The following is a 25,747-nucleotide window of genomic DNA, read 5'->3' as shown; positions in this document are numbered from 1 at the left end:
CAAGCCAATGGTGTGGTCTTGTGAGCGTCCGACGTCACTTCCGGACACTCGTACACCTGTAGTTAAAGATCGTCTATTTAAAAGATGAATCCAGCAGCAGGACAAGTCGCCCAGCTTCCGGTCTGAAGTCCAATTTTGAAGAACTTTGATTTAAAATTGTCCACTGGCACAGTTTGATATTGTCATTTTAACTTTATAGTAAAAATGGTTATATACATTGATTTCTTCATTATTAACTAGCAAAATAATGTAGTATATAGCTACATAAGTACATAGTGTATACTTTATAGAGCTGAGGTAGAGTTGATGTCAGATGTATAAAATAAATACTTTGGTATCTGTCTCACCTTCTTGTGTGCTTTTTACACTTTCATCATTTTTATTAGTGTGCAGCCTCTGGGACAATATGCAGAAATGTTACTCTACACCTAGGCTAAACAACATTGCTTTGTACAAATGTGCTTTTTCACTTAATAATCTTGGGAAGTCCATTTGATGTACATAACTTAATAATAATTTGACAGAACTGGATGTTAACAAACAATTTTTGTTGTAGCTTATACAATTCGTCCACAATTACTTCACAGCAGTGAAGCGGACTCTATTGGAAGCTTCGCTTTATGGCGCTGTTTGTGGTATCATAAAATATAAGCAGAGTGAGAGCTCTTCGTTTTTCTCCTCTCTGACGCTGTGGTTAAAAATAGTCTCTCTATGTTTTCGATGGGCTGCACCGGGACTTACCGGAAAAATTATAATAATAAAGACGCAGATGTTGGAACATATTTTAGCAGAATGTCTAAAGATTACACAGAGTTGAATCTTTACAATTAAACGGCTTCATTTAAGAGTCAATAGGAACTTACGTTCACAAGGACACATACTACACTTACACTGCATTAAAGTCAACGCTTTGCATATTTTCAGTGTAAAAGCAGATTTCAGATTTTACTTGTGAAGGAACACTTCATTTATCTGAATAAAAAACAAGCAGCGAAACGGGGAGGGTGTGAAACCGATACTGTACCGTCGGGCCACCTCTGCCTGAACCAATGAGCGCCCTCCGAAGCTGCGCCGAAACTACTGCAAGGCTACATGCTTGGCTGGTGGACTAAAACAGTGTCGAAGACAACAGACAACAAGGAATGTGCACGAGTTCACTGTGCAGAGAAAAATCCCAGCGTGTTCACATCGAGTTTAACCTCTTTGCAGAATAATGTGAGAGAGCACATGCATTTTCTGTCAAACACCAAAAGCAGTCAAGACAATTCAATTGTGGGAGCTATTTTAATAATTACTTAAGAGTTCTTGAATATGTAAAGGTCACATGTGAAATAAAATGCAACATAAATACCTTGACAGGAAAATTAAGCAGAAGAAATCAATAAAAGCAGCAGTGCTTCCTTGAAATTCCTACTTTTAAACTTTTACTCAAGTAAAGGTACACATGTATTAGCAGCAAAATATATTAAAAAATAAAAGTTGACATTAGTATAGCCTTTCAGATGTTTACATTATTACAAAGACTATCATGCCTCACATTATTGCAGTTGGTGGAGCTGAGATATTTTATTCAGTGTTGGACATTTCATCTGTGACAGTGCATCATTTTATTTACAGTAATATGATTTGCCTTTGTATGTTTTGTATCAATACCATACATAGTGAACTTTTGGCACATTTCACTAACTTTATTGGTAACTGATGATGATTTGCATCTGTATGTTTTATAAAAGGTAACTATGAACTATACTGTCAGACAAATGTAGTGAAAAGCACAATATTTGTGCAGCTACAAAATTGTACCGTATTTGAGCAAATGTACTTAGTTACCTACCGCTGAAGTTTTTATTCTCAGTGAACACATATGAATGCTAACACATGTATTAAGTGTACAGCACAGTGTGTTAGCTAAACATTCAGTTTACAGTCCTGTGTCATTTGTGTAAATTGTTGAAAAATAATCCACAGGAGGCATACATTATGGCTTTATAGTGTCTTTTTTCACAATTGCTTTCACTGCAGCAAAATGAATCTACGTGACCCTTAACAAAAAAGGCCACACAAACAGTCAGAAGAAAATCTGTGGATCGAGGCACATTTACAGCTATAGCAGCGTGGACATCAGAACTTGCTGTTGTGCAGCTCAGCAACCTGCCGCAGAGTGTCTCTTTGGTTTGAGCCAAGTCTGGTTTTGCCGCTCACCTCCTGCCACTGTAGAGCACCATGGCTGCTCACCACCTAAGAAGGAGATCATCAAAAAAACAATAAGGAATTATATATTCCCTGTAGGGGGGATAATTAAATGTTCCTCCCCAAAGATCACACATATGCAGAGCTAACAAATAGTCCATCAGTCAAGTTCTTCATATATAAAAAAAATATTGGATGTGGTATGTATTTAAAAACAATAAAATAATAATGTTCTTACCATACTGTTGATTTCTACCATCTCCTTGCTCGTTCTGTCCAGGTGAATGTTTAGGACAGTGGTTTCCACCCAGGCATTATCTGTGTTCCTGCAGTCATCTACATAACCCTCAAACACCTGAAACACAGTAACACAACAACCGCAAGTCAGAATTTGCAAGTTCCTCAATGTCAGAAAAGCATGTTTACATTAAATATTACTCCTTCAAATCAAATCAGCAATAGTGAATTACAGGTGTGATCCTGCACAACAGTCAGTGTGTCTTGAAAAACTAAACTAATTTGCTGATAAGAACCTCTACTAATGTCATGATCCCCCTGCCTTGACATCTGATAAGTGAGTGAAAGTGTTTATGATTTTATTTTTCACTTTTGTATGAATGTCGGATGCTTGCTGCATTTTGGTTTTGTCTGTGTGTTCTCTCTCTCTCTCTCTCTCTCTATCCTTCTCTCCTGGCTGCGGAGTTATGGGCACACTGCTGTTCCCGGGGTTGGCATCCAGACACACCTGCCGCTCATTCCTAATCACCCACCTGACCCATATCCTGCCATAATTTAGGAAGAGCCTGATTTCAAGTCCCTGCCAGATTATTGAGTCGTCTATTGTGTGTCTTGAGACTGAACTGTATTAGTTTTTTAGAAACATGCTTTTGCTAATCGCTTTCTAATCTCCACCACCAGACATGCTCTCCTGCAAACCCCCCCCAACCTATCACCTCGTGGTTCATGGAAAACACTGGACTGTCTCACTATGAAACCCACCTGCTTGCTTAACCCTGGATGCAACTCACTGCACTTGGTGTTCATCTGCTGGCCCCACTCCCTTTACATTCCTCCCTTGTTCTAATGAATCACCAGATATCTGACAACTCAGTGCATCATTTAAGTGGCAGAAGATTTTGGTGATCACATGTCTCAGACTTTAGGAAGAGGTCTTCTTGCCTTTGTCCAACCCATTTATATTAATGAGGTTAGGCTAACTAATAGAAACGCCTTTCTCTGTATAAATCAGTACTAGATCAACTACGACCATAAAGTTGAATCAATATCTCTCGGAAACAGTTTCAACAAAAAATAAACATCATAATCTTCATGAAGGGAGGATTTATTGCAGGACTGTTGTGTTATACTGCATTAGTTTTAGCTTGGTGTGCCCAATAAACTGGCAACTGAGTGTAGGTTCCCCGGCTACAAACTCAAAGTTGGTTTCCATAATGCTTGAAGTTATTTTTGATTCCCATACAGGTCTACAAGGCCTCTCAGGTCATCAGATTAAGGGCTCTTGGTTGTGTCCCGCTCAAAGTTTTTGAGTGAAGTTACTTTGAATTTACTGTTGCGTCTTATTCATTACTGTGCTTTTATTAATCATCCAGTCGCTGTCTGTAAACCAAACTGATCCTCCAGGAACCTTTGAGCTTTACGCTACAAAGGCAGACCTACCTTTGTTCCCTCTGGTACTTTTGCATTTATTTTTTCAAACAGTTTCTTCCCCAGGATTCTCTGAAGAGTCAACGGCAAATAATCAGCAGAATGGGCAGGTCCCTGCAGGTTTCAAAATCACAACACAACTGTATATTTATTTTGAACAACTCAAAAATTAAAGAAAAAGCACATGAAGTGATCAAACAGTGAGACTCACGCCAGGTAAAGCCAAATTTCCTTGGCTCTCGTCCAAAACCGCCAGGTACTCCAAAACAGATCTCGCGCTGTCTCGCCAGCTAAAATTTTTTTAAAAGTCTCAGATCACGGCATGCAATCCAGTGGTGGTGAAACAACCTTTTTGAAAGAACCGTAGAGACATGAGATGACCTACCGTGTAAGCACAAGGTCAACATTCAGATTTGGACCAAAGTGGCTCAGTGCACCACGTCCCGTGATGCCCGTCCTCCCTCCTGGGTTTCTAATGACAGACAAGATACACATCAGACATCAAGACATGCTTGTAAGGTTACTTTAAGTGCTATTTGATGCCTTGAGTATCTTATGCAGTATCATACCTGTGATTATGTAAGGTTTCTGATTCTGATCTGCAAGGAGAAAGACATAAGAAGGCTGCCTTGTAATCAGATAGTGGACCATAGTGGATAGTGGACCCAGGGTTAGATCAGAAAGGTTAGTCAATACAGATTCGAGATGGCTTTGCTGATTCTTTGTTTTTAATAGGAAAATCTGTTGTTATCTTGACAAAAACACCCATAATAACTTGTCTCAGCTGCAAATATATCCACACATCAAACCTAATAGGAACCAAACATTATGTGTGGTCTTCTTTTAAAAACATACCCATCCATATGGTCTCCACCTTCTTCAGAGACGTAATATGTCGGCATGTATGAGCTGAAGCGGACCTGAAAATAAAAGAGAAAACATGAAAACCATCTAATAAACCCAGAGCATCGTTTTTTCTGTAGTGATAGGACCAGCAGCTGGTGAATTTGTATTGGAAATTTATATGAAATACCTCCCATGGCACCTTCTCCTCAGGCACAGGAAAGCGTGTGAGCTTGCTGTTTGGGTAGTGAAATTGACGGGCGTTCACATGGAACCCATCCTCTTTCTCTAAAGTATTTCTCAAAGTGTCGAGGGACTCGTCTGTTGTAATTAGAGCTGCAGGGAAGAGTGCAAACGAGAGGAGATTTGACATGTAGTCTATTTGCAAAATGATGTACATTAACAATAATAATGAATGAGTAATGTAGTTGCTGACTCGGCAATTGTGCTTCTTTTGCTGCGAAACCCTGAGATTTCAGACTGTCTATAATCCACTGAAGGGCTTTGGCTGACTGGATGACCTGATGAGACAAAATAAAAGTGGGTCAAATAATTTTGATGAGTGCTTATACAATGTTGAAGATGACAGATTTTCCACTGGGAAAATCTGGAATTAAAATTCAACAGCCACACGTGTGGGTGCATCAAGAAGTGTGTCATTTCTATATTGTGCTTTGCTCACGCAGCATAATGTGAAATGTTACGGACACAGGTGCAACATTAGTGATAACCCCCCCCAAAAATAAATAGGTCACAACCTGCTCCTCTAGTCGAGCCAGTCCTTTCACCGTGTCAACAGAGCTTCTCTCCTCCTCCCTCTCCAGCCGATCAGCTATAGCAGCAACCCTCAGGAGACAAACAAGCACAGTATGGATGTCTGAATATCACTCCTACGCTGTATAATGGTTTATACTCTATATATTAAGTCAAATTAGAATTTGAGCCTCATCAAACACAACACAAAATTAAGGCCCCAGAAGGGGGTCAAAAGATAAAATCTGAGATCATTAATGGGATATGAGACACGCATATTATTATATATATATACACATATACACACACACAAGTGCTGGTCATATAATTAGAATATCATCAAAAAGTTGATTTATTTCAGTAATTCCATTCAAATAGTGAAACTTGGATATTATATTCATTCGTTAGACACAGACTGATATATTTCAAATGTTTATTTCATTTAATTGTGATGATTAAAACTGACAACTAATGAAAATCCCAAATTCAGTATCTCTGAAAATTAGAATATTACTTAAGACCAATACAAAAACAGGATTTTTAGAAATGTCGGCCAACTGAAAAGTATGAACATGAAAAGTATGAGCATGTACAGCACTCAATACTTAGTTGTGGCTCCTTTTGCATGAATTACTGCAGCAATGCGGCGTGGCATGGAGTCGATCAGTCTGTGGCACTGCTCAGGTGTTATGAGAGCCCAGGTTGCTCTGATAGTGGCCTTCAGCTCTTCTGCATTGTTGGGTCTGGCGTATCGCATCTTCCTCTTCACAATACCCCATAGATTTTCTATAGGGTTAGGTCAGGCGAGTTTGCTGGCCAATTAAGAACAGGATACCATGGTCCTTAAACCAGGTACTGGTAGCTTTGGCACTGTGTGCAGGTGCCAAGTCCTGTTGGAAAATGAAATCTGCATCTCCATAAAGTTGGTCAGCAGCAGGAAGCATGAAGTGCTCTAAAACTTCCTGGTAGACGGCTGCGTTGACCTTGGGCCTCAGAAAACACAGTGGACCAACACCAGCAGATGGCATGGCACCCCAAACCATCACTGACTGTGGAAACTTTACACTGGACTTCAAGCAACGTGGATTCTGTGCCTCTCCTCTCTTCCTCCAGACTCTGAGACCTTGATTTCCAAAGGAAATGCAAAATTTACTTTCATCAGAGAACATAACTTTGGACCACTCAGCAGCAGTCCAGTCCTTTTTGTCTTTAGCCCAGGCGAGACGCTTCTGACGCTGTGTCTTGTTCAAGAGTGGCTTGACACAAGGAATGCGGTGTATTGAGTTAATTAGCTGATTAGAGTGTGGCACCAGTGTCTTCAATATTGAACCTTTTCACAATATTCTAATTTTCTGAGATACTGATTTTGGGGTTTTCATTAGCTGTCAGTTATAATCATCAAAATTAAAAGGAATGAACACTTGAAATATATCAGTCTGTGTGGAATGAATGTATACATTATACGAGTTTCACTTTTTGAAGATGATATGCTAATTATATGACCAGCACCTCTATATATATCTTTTTTGTCCCTACATAACTGTCAAAGTTCAAATGAAACAATTGGAGAAGGTTAAATCTCACATCTCACAACTAAAACATATTTAAGTTGTGATGAGGGGTCTCACACAGACAGCAGTACCCTAGAGGGTTGTTATGCAGCCACACTGCGAAACATTCCTTTGAGATTTTACTTTTGGGCTGTGTCCAGGATGCGTTGCTCCATGCTCTGGCTCTGCACCTGCTGTGTGGACAGCAGGTATTTGTCCTTCATCAGGGCCTCCCAGGACAACAGCTCCTCTTCCTCTGCCCGAAGAAGCTTGTTCTCTGAAACACAGCGTCACACATTGAGTTAAAGCAGAAAGGGGACATTTTAACACATTAAAATCTCTAGTGGTACATCCTAAAGAAAACTGGAGTTGTGTATGAACACTAAAAATGGACTCAACAGTATCAACCGATAAGGAGTCAAAGGTCATCGCCCAGTCATTAGACATTCATATCCAAATCTAAGGACTACCTTTAAAGTTAAGTTAGTTAAGGGTTACCATCTCCCCTCATCAACAACCAAAATTCCATAAGTAGGTCACACAATATTAATAACCACAATGGCTGAACTCCACCTGCTAATAAAGGCCTGAAAGTTCTGGAAAAGTTCGAGCAAGTGCTTTTTGTCAAACTCTTATTTTCAAGCTCAGAATAGAGAAAAAGTCACAATCCCACTTCTTGTTTCTGCTAGTGGAGTTTCTTAGCTGCAATGGAGATGGTTTAGATGTGATCATGTGGGAGATGGTAACCCTATAGTAAAAAACATCATATAAAAGCTCTTAAATGAAAACCCACCATTATAAAATCAGTGAAGTCTAATATGAGTAAGAATGTCATTGTATGAAAAGTAAATGTTTTCCTATAGTGATAAATTTACAACCAGAGAAGAAGTCTGCAGCATATAACCATGAAGTCTACCCATATAGTCGTTCAGTATGTGCAGAAATAAATAATTTAATACTTACTAAACTCTTTGCATATGATGGGAGGTCTGCACAGAACTATGTTCCTGATGAAGAGGTAAAGATGGCTGAAGATTATTAAAGGAGGAGGGGCAGCAGGGCGGCTGTGGTACTCCTTAATTAGCTCGTATCTTTGAAACTTCCATATTCTGTCTGTGTTGTCCTGAACTTCCTGGAAGGTAAAGCTGTGCAGGGACACAAAGAGAGACAGAGGATGACAAGGGGACACCGGTGATAAAGTGGTGAAAACACCATCATCCAAGCTACAGTAAGTGTAGGACTTGCAGTAACAGCACAAAAGAAAATCTCACACTATTAATCTTAGGACTGGATTGAGCCACAAAGGCATTGAGCAGAACTCACTTGAAGATAGCTATGAGCAGGTTGAGCAGCAGTATGTTGGCAAAGAGCAGGTAAACACAAATCATAATGATGGTGAGCCACACGGGGAAGGCTGGGGTTTGGTTTTCATTCAGCACAGGACACTTGGGCTTCAGGGGATCGTCGCCATTCATGCTGCAGGAGTTTATGTCAAACGAAGTATCTGCAGAGGGCAAAGAGATTGTTTTCTCAGTGGTAACATATTAATTAAACAACAAGGTCTGGGCCTCTTAAAATGTGAAGGGTGAAGAAAGTATCCTTGAAATGATCAATGCGTGTAAAAATCAGTTAAACCAGATTCATATATACACAAATAAATATGTATATAATTTTATAAGATTCATATTATTCTAGTCATTATTAGTCATTTCACTTGGCAGCACTACAGTTTTTCAACTACAAAGAAAGTAATACTATGTTCCTTCTCCACTCACTATCAATATCTGTGGGGAAATTTCCAAATATGATGAGGTACGGCTCATAAACTGCCCCCCGGAGAATCCAGTTCAGCCGATTTTCATTGTTGATGAGGATGCCTTGTTTGGCCACGCCGTACGCCACAACCCAGATACTCAGCAGGAACATGAAGAAGAACATATCCATCATCTGGAGGACAAACATCAGACATCAATCACACTGAAAAATGCCTGGATACCACAACCAGTGGGCACTTTCAAAACATGTAAAACTTCAGAAGGTTCGATCTGTCAGTCTGCACACTACCGAAAGCGTCACATCTATAACAACAATTATGTATTTTGCAGTGAGAAGCTTCAGTTTTTTTAAAGGTTAGCCCTGTTAGTCAGCTGTAACACTTTTTATGTAACGCAAAGTGCACTCTCATCTGCGGACACCAAATGGAGGCCGAGTGGAAGAAGCCCAGCGTTCATGTGTATGAGGCCATCTCACCATCCTCTTCACTATGATGATTTTGGGTCCCAGGGTTCTGCTGATCGTGAAGATGGCCATGAGACGGAGGCAGAAGACCACAAAGTCGATGCAGAGGATGATTTTACCTGCATAGAACAGCTCAGTCGTCAGCCTGAAATAGAAAAACTTGGTGATTCATAGATAACCCTTAGGGCAGAGAGCCCTTCCATGGCCTAAAGGGATTGTCTGGAAGGAAGGAAACTTACCTAAATGCAAGGCCAATAATAAGAGGAGGATGGAAAGAACATCTAAAATATTCCACAGGTCATTAATGTACATCCTGGCTTTCTTACAAAACCCAAAGCCATCAGGATCATGAAACAGCTGAGACAGAAAAACAAAAATCATTAAAATTGGCAGTTGGAGATTTTAGTAATGTAGTGATATATTTTTTTTAAATAAGGCACACTCTGGAGGTAGTAATAAGCATAATGGTTGAGTAAAACCTCAGGTGGAGCCCAATAACTAATCCTGGCAAAGTGAATTAAATAAATAAAGAGCAAGGAGGAAGCTGAGAAGCTTAGTATTTTTACTATAACATGTAAAAACTGGCAGTCTATCCTTTCCTAGATACAGTATCAGCATATGTAAGCTGGTTGGCTAGCCTGCTTAACTTCAAGTCACGAAAAAAGAAAGAGAACCAATGCAGTAAATCAACAGACAAGACAAAAGACTGTCGAGTCGTCAGACCTCAGGGTATGTTGATTTGTCCTTAAATTTTTGTACATGTATGTCCCAGCTGCACTCTCTCACCTGTCTGACCTCCTCACACACCAGAGAGAGCAGCCAGATGTAAAGCAGCAACTCCCCGGCAGAGGGCGTGGCCTGGAAGTCGATCATCAGCACCACAGCAAACAGGAAGAGGAAGGCGAAGTAAGACACAATGTTCAAGTAAAACTTGACCTGCGGAGAGCTGTACAGGCAGACCAGTCTGGACCACTTGCTCAGAGGCTTCAGGTGCTGCGGGCTAGTGAGGTCACAGGGGTCAGAATGTCATTTGATGTTGTGGGACCCTTATTTCTCGCTTACCCTTAACTGACATGCTAGTGACCTCCGAACTGGATGGGGTCATATGCTGTCAGTGCATTAAGAGGCAACTGTCTACTTACGGGCCGTGAGAATTTGTTCGAAGTGTACTTCCTGTCACTTTCTCCACTGTCTTGATCTCCTCATCCTTCTCAATTTCTCTGTGGATGACTTCATCACGTCTAGGGAGAAATTTTATTAATTAAGAAACGATATCGACCAATCATCGCTGTAGATGTAGTGAAAGCAGTAACACACAAATCAGTTATGGTTAGCAGAAAAAACATTAAAAGAAGTCTTGCTGCCACCAGATGGTGTCAAATACATACAAATACTGTGTGTTTTCTGTGGGAGAAAGGCACAGAGCACTGCTATATTACACCAAATCTATGAATCTGTATTGAATGTTATTACATTTTTATTACTGTAAGTAGACAGTAATAGAATCACCTTACATTTTATTCAGCAGACCACATAGGTGGTATGTTACTTAGCTTCAGACCTCCTTGACATGCTGTCACACACAGTATTGGTCCTAAACTAAGCAAAGAAACATTTTCCTGACTGTTTCTCAAGAAGGTGCGCCTCTAGATTTTTTTAAGATGAAGGAAGAGGACAATGGACTCTGGAGTCTCAGTACCCCTTTATGATACTTATATGGTTATTCTTGTGATTAAAGGGGCCATGAAAAACATTTGACTTCATCCAAATATCAGAAAGCACCAGTAAATTGTATTCAGTATACATGACAGCATTATTATCTTATGAGATGATCTCATGTCTTGCTTGTTGTTTGACCATGCCAAACAATCATTGGCCAGGCTGACTGTGATAAGATGGCTGCCCTAACATTTTCACACATGTAACTGTTGGAAAGAGATCTCATATTTCTTTTTTTTTCTCCAAATATAATCTTGGATCTGAATTCAAGCACAACAACTTCTGTTACCAAGTTTTCACCCTTGTGCACTGCCTTTAGAAACAAGTGGTGGTACAAATGGTGGCACTGCTGCTACTAGTGTTTTGTCAGACCAAGTCACACCATGCAGACAGATGTGCTGAATCAATGTGGTCATATTGAGTAGGTAGTTTAGTTTTGGAGAGCATATCAATTTCTGACTGCTCTTCTGCTTCAGTGGTTCAACTGAACTTTGTCTGTGTTGACATCTTGTGCAAGTCCCTTGAATCTGGGAGAGTTGTCAGACTGACTTTTTTACTGACTAATTTAAATATATTTATTTATTTTACAGCTGATAAGACTAACCTGAAAACCAAAAAGCCAGTGAAGATAAGTGGGAAGAAGACAATGGAGATCAGCACTCTCCACACAGGGTTGACAACTGAAAGCTCACCACACCAGATCTGTGTCAGAAGAGACTTGAAGACAGACATGTTATCAGATCAGGTAGTGCTGAACCTACAGCGATTCATGCTGCTGAAATACTCATTCATCAAGTTAAAGTCACTGATCACAATTGTTCTACTTTGTCTACTCCAAAAACTTTGTGTGCAGTGAATGTTCTACAGTGCAAACAGATAGAAGTCTCAGGATATCAAGACGCACTCCTGAATTCTAAAACTGTTAGAAGAAAAGTCCCTAAATATATAAATGTGGAGGTTTGCTCTACCTGAACTCCTGACTGAGCTATAAAGCTTTTATCATCAGCCTCCAGTGCCAGCCTTAGACACGTCGTCTTTCCCCAGAATGGTGACGCACGAACCAACAACTTCTGAGCCCGCTCTTCGTCACTTCTGTGGCATTCACTGAACACACCTGGGACACACACACACACACAGAAGACAAATGTTAACCTTGTAAAATCCCTATATTTTACACCAGTAAAGCCACTCATTATGTCTGTGGTATTCTACCAATGGCGTGTTTCTCATAGTGATTGGCAAGCGCTTGCATGTCCTTTGCCTCATCTGCATCACTTCCTTCCTCTGCCATTTTCTTCAGGATCTTACTGGCGGCCAGGGCAGCACACATGCAGTCTCTGCACTGTGCACATACAGATACAGAAATCTTTCTGCAAGGCCATGTATACGCACAACACACAAATGACCATTTTCAAACCTTGTCTGTATTAGAGTAAGTGTTTACCTGCTCCCAGGCAATTTCAGCCAGCTCCTTATTGTTCTGGACAACAGCCCAAAGGAAAAGGTCTGTCCCTGAGTCCCTCTGTGCTTCAGTACTGTCCTCAATGAGTGGAGCTGGGGAACCCGCCTGACTCTTAGACAGCTAGAGGAAAAGTGAAGGAATTTGTTGCATTAATTGCATTGTTTATGGCTGTAGCTTTGATTTCAGATATACTAATTATAAAACTCTCCCAAGTCATATGCCCCTTAAAAAAATCTGTTTTTAGTCAGTTATACTTCCTGTAAATTTTATTTCTAAACATAAGATCGAAAACACCCTCTCCACAATTCTGGTGAACAAATACTGAATCCTTTATCCCTTTATTTATTTGTTGGCCTAACTGAATACTTACTAAACTCTTTGCTGATGATGGGAGGTCTGCACAGAAGTAGTCTATTTAAATCATACTGGAATTAACCCAGAAAATATCACCATGTGAGAGGTTTTTACCATGACCGTAATCAGATTAGTGGGTATGTATATGTGTAGTATGAAGCATTTTGTTTTTGTGCCAAACTAAATTCATTCAATCATAGTGTGTGTTTTCCCCATACACTGGTTGACATTGCAGAGCACAGTATTTAATGGATAAACAGACTCACTGATAGAGATGTATCCACCATAGTCATGTTGAAGTGATTTGCCGTGGGAGAGGGGGGGTAGAGGGCCTCGGTGAAACTGCCCAGCAGGTGGCGCACCTCATCAGACACATGAGTCATGTTGATCAGTTCGCCGTGCCCTGAGGGACACCGAGGCCTGTTTCCAAACACTTGCCCCCTGCTGTGGCGAGATCTGTGGACCCGCTTGGCCAGCTTGCGGAGAAAGAAGCAGCCGGGCAGCTGTCTGTAGAGATCACACAGAGTTTCCATGTCCTGCAGGAAGTCCCTGAGACTCACACCGTTCTCCAGCAGCAGACTCACAAACCGAGGCTTGTTGCCAACCAGGGCCGAGAACATGGCCCAATGGAGGTCACTGGACTGGATGGGAACAAGCCAGTAGAACAAGCCAGTTGGAACGCACTTTATTACGATATTCATACTATAAAAATACTAAGTGAAGTAATACTATAGTGTGCATATAGTATTGCTAGTGTTTCCTGTAGTGTTACTATGTCAATGAAGATTCTCAGTCATCCAGGTCATAGTTAACCAACGAAGGTTAAAATGAAGGGCAACTGGACTTGGTTGAAGCTACTGGAAGACGTTTCGTCCCTTATCCAAAGGACTTCTTCAGTTCTGTAGTGTTACTATGTTTTTTCAGGAAATTACTGCTATACTACTGTATATTGTTTATACAGTATTACTATGATATTTTCTTTTCAACGCACTATAGAAAGTTAGCAGCAGTTAGCATGCAGTGCAGCATGTTGTTAGTATGTTGTATAATTAGTAGTAAGTTAGTATGTTGTATAATAGAACCCACCTTCCACTGGCTCTCATCAGGAAAGATCTCAGTCTCAGCTATGTCCACTCGGTTCCAGGCTATAGCCAGCTCAAGCTGCCTCTTCCAGTACTCCATTCCCAGTGACTCGCTGGTCCTCGAAGCTGAGTGGAGAATTTATAGTGACAAATTTTAAGTGACACTCTTAACACATTCTGTTTACATGGAGTCAACGGACTGCTTGAGAGAAACCCAAACGATCATCCACAGCCCTCAATCAAGGCAATTTTTACTATATATTGACCCAGCTAAGTCTGTTAATTGTCAGTGGGGTTTTTTCACACCAACAGTTCAAAACCCAAAGATATTATTCAATTTACAGCAATGTTAAATGGAGTAAAGCAGCAATCAATCATATAATTCAACGAATTTTCTCAACAAATTGATAAGTTGATCAATTATTTCAGCATTTCGTGCCACAACCTGGGGTCACACTGCATGGTCAAAAACAAAGATTCTATTATTAAATTTAGCGGCACAGATGAAAAGATTTGTGCCTGCTAAGTGAGTAGGATGACTGCCTGGAAATGCATTTTGATTCCACTCTTAATGAAACTTTAGGCAAAACAGTGTAGCAAGAATGATGAGCCATCAGGAGCGTTAAGTGTATTATCAGCTTGGTGGTCATTAGGGGCACTTTGGCTCAGTATACCTTTTTTAACAAAGCATTAAGCTTGATCTAAATGGATTTCGTCAGCCTTTCTCAAGACCACCATGAGAAAGAATACATTTGCGAGAAGCATTACTGTAAAGTGTGGCTATCATTGTCTTTCTGTACAGAAAAGCAATTATTAAGATGGAAATATCTGCAAGAATATCGTAATTAGTTTTTGACCTTAGCACATTTGATACCACAGTCCATTCACTTAATTTTCTGCGAGGTAACATTATACTTGCTAAGAAGAAGCTGGTTGGGCACCAAGCCTTTCCATCCTCGTACATAATGATGTCTTGTATGTCTATCACCATTTATCAGCATGAAAACCAAATCCTTACCTTTGAGTAGTGCTTGAAGAATAGCCACATCCAGATCCCCATGATTGTCCTCGCTGACTCTGAATACTGTCAGAAGGTTAGACATCCTGATGATGTCCTGAATCTGGCACAGGAAGCAGACACTGTGCAGCCTTTTGCCTCAAAGCAGCATGAATCACTTTCTCCAGGTCAGCAGATGATAGAAAATATTTTGGATATAACTTTGGATATGTTTTTAAGTGGGGAAAAGCAGGACTGTACAACCTCCTCGACGTCAGTGTTAAGCAGGACCCCGGATTTCTAGCATATAGATTTTTAAAAGACTGGCAAGGTTATACTAGATGAGCTGAAAGGAGTTGGGGTCACAGAAGAATAATGTGATCTTTGACTTCTAGTTACGCAGCTGCAGAAAAGTGTTGGACATCCAGCACTCTATCTGCCTCAAGGCAGTAAAATCAGAGTGCTGTCAGCAAAAAAAAAGACTTTGTATTTGCCTATCTTTTGATTCTTACAAGCAAGACAAACCATAGCCAAGTTTTGGAAATCAGTTAACAGACCAAGTCTACAACTTTGATGGTCTCGCTAACATTTATGATAAAGGAGAACTCCTTTGAGAGATCTTTTATGGAGGTCTAAGAGGGGGCGAAATTTGTGGAAGCCTTTCTGCCTTAAACATTTGTTGATGTCATAATGTTTGCACATTATTCTTTATATCCCTGCTTTTACTTAGAGATGTTTTGTATGCTATATCAAAGCCGAGTGCTATTAGTTGACATTTTGCTTAGACATGTATTTGATGAACTATTTAGAAATTTCAAGTATTAATCATTTAAAAAAACTGTATTTGCCAATAATGCATTTATTCATTTAGCTGACACTTTTATCCAAAGCAACTTACAATTGCTATATATGTCAGAGGTTGCACACCTCTGGAGCAACTAGGGGTTCAGTGTCTTGCTCAGGGACACAATGGTGGATGGGGTCACAGAGGGGGAATTGAACCTGGGTCTCTCACACCAAAGGCATATGTCTTATCCATTTCGCCATCACCACCCATCACCAAAAGGAAAAAAAATCTGTAGTGCGCTTAAAACTGAGAAGTGAAGTAGAGGATGAAGCATTATCAATAATCAGACGCAGCCAGGAGATTGTTAATAACCTCCAGAGGGGCACTTTCTGTGCTGTGATGGGATCTAAATCCAAGTTGAAATTAAAACTTCTCAAAAATACCACTATACTACTATTTTAATATAATAATACTATTTTATTTAGATAATATACTATTTTATACATTATATATTAATGATCCCCAGAGAGTGAGGGCCGACTAAATTTGGTGATCTCTTGATTTTCGGGAGTGAAATGTCTTGACAACTACGTGATGGATTTCCATATATTTGGTACATTCATGGTCCCCATAGTGTAAATTTAACAACTTTGATCTGATCTTGAGCTGATCTTTGATCTAGCACCATCATATGGTCAAAATTTTACAATACTATGGTTTATGATAAATAGCGCTGTCATTGTGAGCATGTTAGCATGCTGATGTGAACACTAGCTTAAAGCACAGCTGTGGCTAAGTAAAGCACAGAGAGCCACTAGCTGTAGATTTTTCATCTTGTTTGCAACAACAAAAAGGTAGCTTGGTAATCAGTCTTTAATTGTTGAGGTTGTCAGTATGTTCACATACCTTCTTGGTCCATTCTATGAGGTTGCGGAAGTTTTCAGACTCTTGGCCAAAGAACTTTTTCATTAATTGGTGGATGAGGGCGATAGTGACCTGGGTCACTGACAGTCCTGCCACCTGGGCTATCACATCTGCTATTCTCCCAGAGCCCTCCAAGATCACACATGGTGTATTATTCTGCATGGCATTATAGATGGTCTGAGAGGAGAAGCACAAGACAGTCATACAAGACAGAGCTACACCGAGAGAGAGAGACAGAAAACTGATAGCTCACATTTAGAGTGCCTGGTCCTCCATCCAAAACCAAACAGACCACAGGGATGGTTATGCCACTCTCTGGAGGTTAGACAATAAAACATCAATAGTAAAAGCCAGACAGATAAAAAGTAAAATCAGATTTGAGATGTTATCTGTAAAAGGCTTGATGCTTTTGTAGACAAGGCATCAGCTATAACCTTTTGTTCCAAGAGACTTTCCAGAGATGTACTTCTCCAGACGGCTACGCAGTTCAATCTCCACACCGTATCGTCCCTGCGTCCCATCGTCCACCAGCAGGAAGTGGGTGTGGTTGTTATCAAGGCAGGAGAGTCGGCCCTGGCCCTTGATGTCCATCAAATAATGAGCTGGAAAACAACCCTGCACGCAAAGAGGAGGAGGAGGGAGAAAGGAAAAAGTTATTGAAGAAGAATAAAGACAATATGGCATTTAATTATTTACAGGAGCATAAAACAAATTGGATATGCTGTGCAAGAAGACTGTATGCTATGCAGGTGATGAATCCATGCCAAAAGCAAGAGGCAAGCCACCTGTGTAAATGTGTTTATCATACCTCTGAATTCACCAAAGCATCCCTGTTGTGAATTACTCCCCACGTTGGTACTCCGATAGCCACGATCTGGCCCTGCAGGGAGCTGCTCAGGGCATAGTCTCTCACAGCCTGCCCTACATGCTTCATCACACCTGTGTGCGTACCACCGGTGATGATCCATGCACCTGTGTAGAACATAACATGTGTCTCAATTGCATACCACATACTGTACATATAGCTACTATATTTCCACATTTTATGGCGATATAGTATGTGTACAGTAAAATTTTCTCAAATCAGACAACCTCACAGTGATGAAAAGACTCCAGGAAGTCACTGCTCCCAGCCAGTCTAGCTGTCCTCCCCTGTTTCTTGTCTTTCCCAGAGGAAAAATCTTTTGCTCAGAATATTCATTTCTTTAACTCTTGAGATAGCACTAAGATCTCATATATCTTTTTGAGATCCCTTCAACCTTAATTGTTGCTCCTAAAACCCCCTTAGTAGAAAAGACACGATAAGGAGTGATTGAGTTTTTGAGACTTAGGTAAGACTAATGGATAATGAATTGAGATTACAATAGAAGAAATGGAAGTAACAGATGAGATCTCATCATTGTGTCTTATTGAGATATCTTCAACCTGAACTGTTGCTCCTAAAACCCCCTTAGTAAAAAAGATAAGGAGAGATTGAGTTTTTGAGACTTGGGTAAGACTAATGGAGATTACAATAGGAGAAGTGGAAGGAAGAGATGAAATCTCATCTTTGCATCTTATTGAGTTCATTAATTTCTTGCTTATTGCTCCTAAAAAGCCATTAGGAGCACTAGGGAGACGTTAATGAGTTAGTGGTCTATGCCTGAAGAACCTTACTGGAACTTTGTCCTGAGCAGGATTTGAACTCACATTTTGCTATTCAAAGAGCAACGACGCTGCCACTGCACCATCCAGCTACAATTAACAATGAAGAACTGGTTGTCTTTAAATATAGTACATTTGTCTTTACTCAAAAGAGGAGAAATACCATATCCACAATTAAAAGTCCTCAAGATTCATTCTACTCAAGTAAAGGTATAAAAGTATAGTAAATAGTATAGTAAATGTAAAGTGTTAAGTAAATGTACTTAAGTATCAAAAAGTACTTATTCTGTATGACATTGTTGTTTCTAGTTTTTGTATCTCAGTTCTTCTGTCCTTACTGAATTCATCTCTAAACATCATGTCAGAGTGGTGGGTGTTCCAGTTATGCTGGCTGTAACTACCTTAACAAACAGGAAAACAGGAAATTTGAACATGCATTATTTTCAATGACAGGATATATTTTATTCTTCTTCACAGTTACTTGTAACTACAGGTTTCAGAAAAACAGCAATAAATAAGCTAAGGCCCTGCAATGGACTGGCAACCTGTCCAGGGTGTACCCCGCCTTTCGCCCGATGTAAGCTGGGATTGGCTCCAGCCTCCAGCCTCCAGCCCCCCAAATTTAGACCCCTAAAAAGAAAATACTCAAGCGCAAGAACCTTAACATTTGAATTAAGTACTTGAGTAAAAGCACTTCATTTTCCACCCCTAAAGACAAAACCAAGACATATCTTCTACCTTTTTCTTGATCCTTTAAATTACACTTATTTAAGATCATTTAGAGATCTCTTATTTTGATCAGAGTAAGTAACACAGATGAGTTATTTGCTCCTGAGGTCACTATGAGAAAACTTAGAAGAATCATGAGATCCCAGGTCTTTGGTCTCAGCTTAGTATTAAAAGTAGCTCACTTGTGCATAGGAGCATTGTCATGTTTGAAGCACATCTAAAATATCCTTGTATACTGTAGTATTCATATTTCCATTAATTGTAACTAAGGGGCCTGACCCAAACAAAAAAAAACAGTCATGGCCCAGTCAGTAAGATTAGTGAGCAGTAAATAAGCAAACACTGCTATTTAAACAGCACAATCTCAGGCAGAAGGAATGGAACTTCGAGGCAAACAGTTCACAGTGTATTTGAACTTTGACCAAAAGAATGGAGGTGGAGCAAACAGAGAGGAGGCGGGACCCACACTCCATAACTACACATTAACTCTCTGGCTAATCACCCTGACATCACATCTCTGACCTGTTGTCTGGGCCACTTTGATAAGACCTCTGTGGAACATGTTCTTTAGACGAGCCTTCAGATGGAAGTTCTTGGCTCCTCCCGTCACTGAGATCAGGAGGTTGGGAGGGGAAAGGTTCCACTGTTCAGTCAATAACTGGTACAGGATTTCAGGGCTGGTGTCTGTGGACACTCGCACATACTGAGAATGGACACACACAAACACATACGTAAAAGGCGAGGATAAAGACATGCAGACAGACATTTACATGCACTCAAGTAATGTTATTATAATGGAGAGAAATGGTGGTTTCACCTTGCCCATCTTCTGTCCCAAACCACCAAAGCAGATTTCTCCGAAAGCATCAGTGCATACTTCCCGGACATGTCTGTGTTTGTCCCATGACTCGCCTGTGAAGTCCTCTGGCTTGATGGCTTCATCCACATGATTGCTCTTTGAGTAGCCACACTCACATACATCCTCTCTAGTGGAGAAACAAAAACTACTAAACTAATGTTTCCATCTACCAAGGGTGCACAGTAGCATCAAGACAAAACAAGGCTGCTAAATCATGCATAAGGAAGACATTGATTTGAATTAACTGGAAAGTATCTAATAGAGTCATTTAACATGTAGAACTGCCCTCACAGGGCGGTGCCTCCTTTCACATCAACACAACAGAGAGCTGCTACAGTTTGTGCAGCAGCAACAGCAGCAGCAGCAACTACAAGGTCAGTTCAGAGAAATTCATCACCAACCAGACACAGTACAGAGCAGCTTATCCTCCTACCTGTCACCTTTTGAAAAGAAGCAACATTCCCTCTTGTGGATTCTCTCCTTGATCCAGGCGGCAAAAGCGCAGCGCTGGAAAGACGGGGAGAGAGAAAGGTGCTTAGAGGGTCTGGCAGCGCTGATCGCCAGAGTGTCAAACATCCGTAATTCAGCTTCCCCCATTCTGGAGGCAACATGGGGTGCTGCTACGGTACACAGATCTGCCTCAGACTGGGAGCTGACAGCATGGCAGGACAGCGCAGCGTCTGCAGTAAGTGCTGTGGGTGCTGGCTTTCACTCGGCACTGCATCAGTGATGTCAGAGGCGAGCAGACTGGGACAGAAAGTAGCCGGATGTAATTTCTGGATCAATAGACTGCATCACTGAGAGTGGATTAGTTACATGTCAAATGAAATCCAAAACAGGAATACGAATAATCCACAAATAAAATAAAAGATACATAGTGTAGTTTGTAAATGATAAACTCACATGAACTTGTACTTGTAAGCGTGGGATATGCAGTACAATAGTTCAGGGTTTTCACAAATTGACAAGTATCCAGTAGTGGAATGTAATTAAGTACTGTACTTATATGGACTTACGTAGAATTTTGATGTTCTAATATGCAGCACACCAGCTTTCATATTCTCCACAAATAAATTGAGAAGTAAACTTTCATTATTAGAGCTGAATGTATTTTGCCTTTCATGCATTGTTATTCTTCCTATTCTTATCACAGCAAGGAGAATATTTCTTGAAGCCAACCTGTACAATTAATAACAAAGTCAACCACTCTCACCCATTCAATCATCATGCTGGTAAACGTTTAACAATAATGACACTGTTTGATCACAAGTTAAAAACATGTAACAGGCCACACACTCACCTTTTTAAAACTAGACACCCCTCTATTGTTCTGCAGCTGCTGCATCATTTGCTCCGGGTGAACCATACTCTCAAATTTAGGCAGCATTTCTGAGAAAGTAAAAATATCAGTTGGAAACCTCTCGTCAGTTACGGACTAATAATCTTTAAAAGCTGCAGAGGCTGTATCTTTATCTAGCTGACATTTAACTTGTTCAACTTCAGGATTGATTACAGACCTATACACCCAATATCACATGAAGTCCACACTTACCCGTTGACTCAGACATGGTAATGAATCCTTCATGATCGCAACTGGACAGAGAGGCTGTGATTGCCTTTTTATGTTGCACTGTTAAATAGCCCCACCCTATCAAAACAATATTAACCTCCTCCCCATGAAACACCAAACACCTAGTGCTTCATCAAGAAAACATAATCTGCTGTCCAGTCAGGGCTCACATAAACACCAAACCAAAGTATTGTGATATATATGTAAAAATGTGAGCTTAAAACATGGGAAGAAATTCACTAGTCTGAAAGTGTTTCATACATGTACCTTTACTACATGTCAGTCAGTGCTTTCAGACCCCAGATGGAAGAGGAGAAAGCTCACAAACATTCAAAATTCAACATTTAAGGCATGATTTGTCATAGTCAACATTACCCATCTTTCTTTCAGATCCTCCTTTCACTTGGATAAAACGTAAGCCACAACAGGTCGTTTCTGGTGTCTAGCCTGAAAAACTGTGGAAGTGTTTCATGGCCTTCATCAGGTGTTACAGCAATTGTTGCCAGGTGACACTACCAGAGTATTCAACTAAGGATCTTGTTACTCTATGAAGCTCTGGTTGGTTTTCAGTAACAAGGTATGCTGGTGTTTATATTTTTCATTGGGCCTAGTAACTGTGACTGACAGTTCGGGTATTTAAAAGGCTGGAAAGCCATGGTTTTCCCCACACATAGGGTAGATTTACTAAAGGTCTGCATGAGAAAAAACATGTGCAAACTTGATATCACCAACAAATTAACATGTAAGCTTATTTACTAATGGTGTGCACGGAGATTGACGTCTTTCAAAAGTGCAAGATAGTACCTGTTGTTAATTTACTAGTCTTTTGCCTTAATGAATATGCAGTTTGGGGCGTACCAATTTTATTGTGAAAAGTAATGGGATGTAACATGCAAATACATTTAGTTACCACACGCAATGTGATTTAACAAGCCTAAAAGCAATTTCGTGTGAGTGCAACAGCAGCTGTATTTAATACGTTTGAAAGGAAGGTGCAATCCGGCAAGCATTACGTGGAGATGGCTGCTGTTATCGTTGCGAGGAGACACAGCCGTACTGATAGAGATGTAGACAAATTAAAAATATTAGATATTATTCTATATTCAATATAGAGAAATACAATTATTTTATTGTATTTATTCGATGAACTATATGAATTTAATTATTTTCTGGGTTTTCCTTGAAGCTTTGGAAATACTGTTGTATTAACATTCATGCCAACAAAGCAAATTTGAATTGAATTAAGAAAGGGTTTTTTCCATTGTTTTTTCCCCCCAAAACTTTATTCAAAATTAGTACATACAGCAGGAAAACAACATCTTCTGTAGGCTACATCAATCAAGTTTATTTACAAAATAAGCCAGGGAGGTGAAGGGTTATCAAAAGGAAAGTATAATTTTTAACAAAAGAAAAAGAAAAATTTAAATGAATATCTTGTAAAGCTTATAGAGGTCATATCATTTAACAGCTTTTTTGTTTGTACACTCAGATATTGAAAGAACATAGTGCTTAATGTTAGCAGCAAGCTCCAGAAAGCTTAGTTTCTTTTTTAAGAATTTTGACTTGTGCAAATAAAATTTGGTTAAAATAATAAGCAAATTTACCACATAATACTCTAAACATAATTTTTTGTCATGTTTAGTGAATCCAAACAATACATTTTCACACCGCAATGCAAATTGAGGGTAAATATGGACAACAATAAATTGAGAAACTTTGCTCCAAAGATTCTTGGTATGTGGGCAAGACCAAAATAAATGCACCAGTGTTTGGTTTAGTCCTTCACAGAAAGTACAGCTGATGTCCAAGTCCCTTTTCAGTTTTTGCAGGTAATAGTTAGTGGGGTAAAACATGTGAAGCATTTTGAATCTCTCACTTTTTTTGGTAAAAAAAAACTTGTGACATGTGCCAAAAGCCAAACTTTTTCCCAACAAATCTCTCCAACAAATGAGGACCAATATGATACAGCAGCGGGTGTACTCCTGATATCCTGTTGACGAATTGCCTTATTCTTACTTTTAGGTTGCAGCGAAAAACAGATATTCCTTTGTTCACATCCACCAGTGTTAGGGAATCATCAAATCCATTGAAACCTTTGAAAAGTGAGATGACAGCTGAAGGTATCGCATTGAAGACGATGGAGAAGAAATATGGATACCATAGTGATGAATAAATTCAGTGTAGTTATAAAGTTGACCACGTTGGTTGAATAACTGATTTACAATCAAAATGTTATTGTCATACCACTGTTGACAGAAAGTGGATTTGTTTTTATATAAAATATATCTGTTGTTCCAAATATAAAACCTATGAGGAGTGAAGTTGTGCTTGTAAATTAGGGACCAAGACAGTAGCATTTGTTTATGAAACAAAGAAAGTTTAAGAGGAATTTTTTCAATATTATAAGTGCATACCAACAAGAACTGGAGACCACCAACTAAAGAAAAGACATAATGGGGAATATAATTGCAAAGACTGGTTGGGCAATTTAAGTACCGCTTAATCCAAGTAATCTTGAAAGTGAAATTTAAAGAGGTAAAGTTGAGAAAACTAAGGCCACCTTTACTGTACTCATTCATTAAAACAGACTTTTTCAGGTAATGATTGCGATTTTTCCATACAAAATCATAAAGGATTTTATCTATGGTTTTGCACATTTGTTGATCTATATATAAAGATAGAGCAGCATATGTTACTCTTGATATTCCTTCGGCCTTTGAGAGTAAAATCCTGCCTTTCAAAGATAAATCATGTAATAGCCACAGGTTGAATTTCTTCTTCATTTTTTCAACAATGGGAGTGAGGTTATTCTTGCATCTTTGGGGTTCATTTTTATCAATTACAATACCTAAGTAAGTAATAGAGCTTTTCACAGGAATATTGGCAATTAACTCAACATCACAATCTTTAAGAGCCAGTAATTCACATTTTTTAAGGTTTAACTGGAGACCAGAGGCTTTACTGAAGACTTCCATTAAGTCAATAGCAAGAGGAACCTGGGAGCTGTCTTTTAAAAACAATGTTGTGTCATCTGCCAGCTGACTAACAATGACTGTTTTTTCAGCAATGGAAATGCCCTGCAAATTCCTATTTTTAATATGTTCACATAAAAGTTCGTCTGCAAGTAAAAAAAGATAGGGCATCCCTGTCGAATTCCACGTCTGATTTCAAATCTGGTGAGGACCCATTTTTAAGTTTATTGAGCCATTTGCATTACTATACACAGTTTTGATTGCATCACAAAAGAAATCCCCAAAGCCAAAATTCCTGAGTGAATGATAAAGAAAATTATGTTCGACAGTATCAAAAGCCTTGAAAAAGTCTAAGAAAAACAAGAAGCTGTCGTCTGAAATTACATATGAATAGTCAACTAAATCTAAGACTAATCTAATGTTGTTGGAGATATGCCTCTAAGGGATAAAGCCTGATTGTGTTTCATCAATTATAGAATCTAATGCTTTTTTATTCTTCTAGCAAAGATCAAGGCCAAAATTTTGTAATCATTATTCAATAGGCTAATTGGACGCCAATTATCGATACAAAGCAAATCCTCGTTTGGTTTAGGGACTAAAGTAATCAAACCTTGAGTCAAACTCCATGGTAAGGTTTTGGCTATTATACTTTCATGAAATACCTGCAGTAAGAAGGGCGCCATCTGCTGGGAAAACAATTTATAAAATTCAGACGATAGACCATCTGTCCCAGGAGACTTGTTGTCTTTTACAGTTCTAAACATTGCATCTTTGCATGATACTTTTCCAGTTTGAAGAAGTATGAAGAATTTTGTTCCCCTTCCTCTAACCACTGTTTCCGAGACCTTATAAAATCTTCTTTTGCCTTTTTTATATATTTTATCCAGGCTCTCTTGTAGATTAAGCATTTCTATTTTTTCCTCCTCTGTTAAGTCGTCTGGTGATATTTGAGACATTACCGAAATGCCTGTGATAACTCTTTGTTCCTCTAATTTTCTCATTTTAGCAAGATTGCTACCAACCTTCCTTAGGTATTTTTCTGATTCATATTTAAATAACTCCCAATTAACACAGCTTTGTTAAAAAAATGTTTAATCAACTGTGGGATTTTCTGTTTAACTTCCTCCACTTTAAGAAGAGAATTTAGTTTCCAGTAATTGGCTTTATAATCATTATCTGAAAATAATTTAATAGAAATGAATACTGCTTTATGTTCGCTTAAGGGACAGGGAAGAATATTAAGAGATACCCTGCCCTTTAAAACTTTTGATACTAAACAGAAGTCTATGCAAGAAAGTCTAGTGTTGTCTTTGTTACTCCAGGTAAATGAAACTACTTCTGGGAATTTAACTCTCCATACGTCAGTTAAATCATACCTGTCCATAAAAAGCTTAAAATATGCATTTCTA

General features: G+C 39.4%; 1 protein-coding gene across 1 annotated transcript; it reads right to left on the bottom strand.

Annotated features, from left to right (window-relative positions):
- Positions 1 to 1,978: 1,978 nt before the first annotated feature.
- Positions 1,979 to 20,840, bottom strand: trpm2 (transient receptor potential cation channel, subfamily M, member 2). The gene is given in 31 exon segments (XM_038721239.1): positions 1,979 to 2,238; positions 2,429 to 2,545; positions 3,868 to 3,969; positions 4,067 to 4,145; positions 4,241 to 4,327; positions 4,425 to 4,454; positions 4,711 to 4,775; positions 4,889 to 5,034; positions 5,135 to 5,219; positions 5,457 to 5,544; positions 7,146 to 7,278; positions 7,965 to 8,146; positions 8,325 to 8,505; positions 8,777 to 8,948; positions 9,252 to 9,596; positions 10,026 to 10,239; positions 10,382 to 10,480; positions 11,563 to 11,675; positions 11,927 to 12,072; positions 12,171 to 12,300; positions 12,403 to 12,540; positions 13,041 to 13,415; positions 13,861 to 13,982; positions 14,875 to 14,977; positions 16,547 to 16,741; positions 16,818 to 16,879; positions 16,999 to 17,179; positions 17,373 to 17,536; positions 19,460 to 19,640; positions 19,755 to 19,923; positions 20,230 to 20,840. Coding segments are annotated over 31 exon segments (4,485 nt in total). The 5' UTR covers positions 20,394 to 20,840; the 3' UTR covers positions 1,979 to 2,121.
- Positions 20,841 to 25,747: the final 4,907 nt, after the last annotated feature.

Source organism: Micropterus salmoides, unplaced genomic scaffold (assembly GCF_014851395.1).
Source record: "Micropterus salmoides isolate LMB-PRFRI ecotype aquatic unplaced genomic scaffold, ASM1485139v1 Ms_hic_scaffold_15, whole genome shotgun sequence".
NCBI classification, from domain to species: domain Eukaryota; kingdom Metazoa; phylum Chordata; class Actinopteri; order Centrarchiformes; family Centrarchidae; genus Micropterus; species Micropterus salmoides.
Note: the sequence above shows the minus strand (reverse complement) of the source record. Positions and strands in the feature narration are given on the sequence as shown.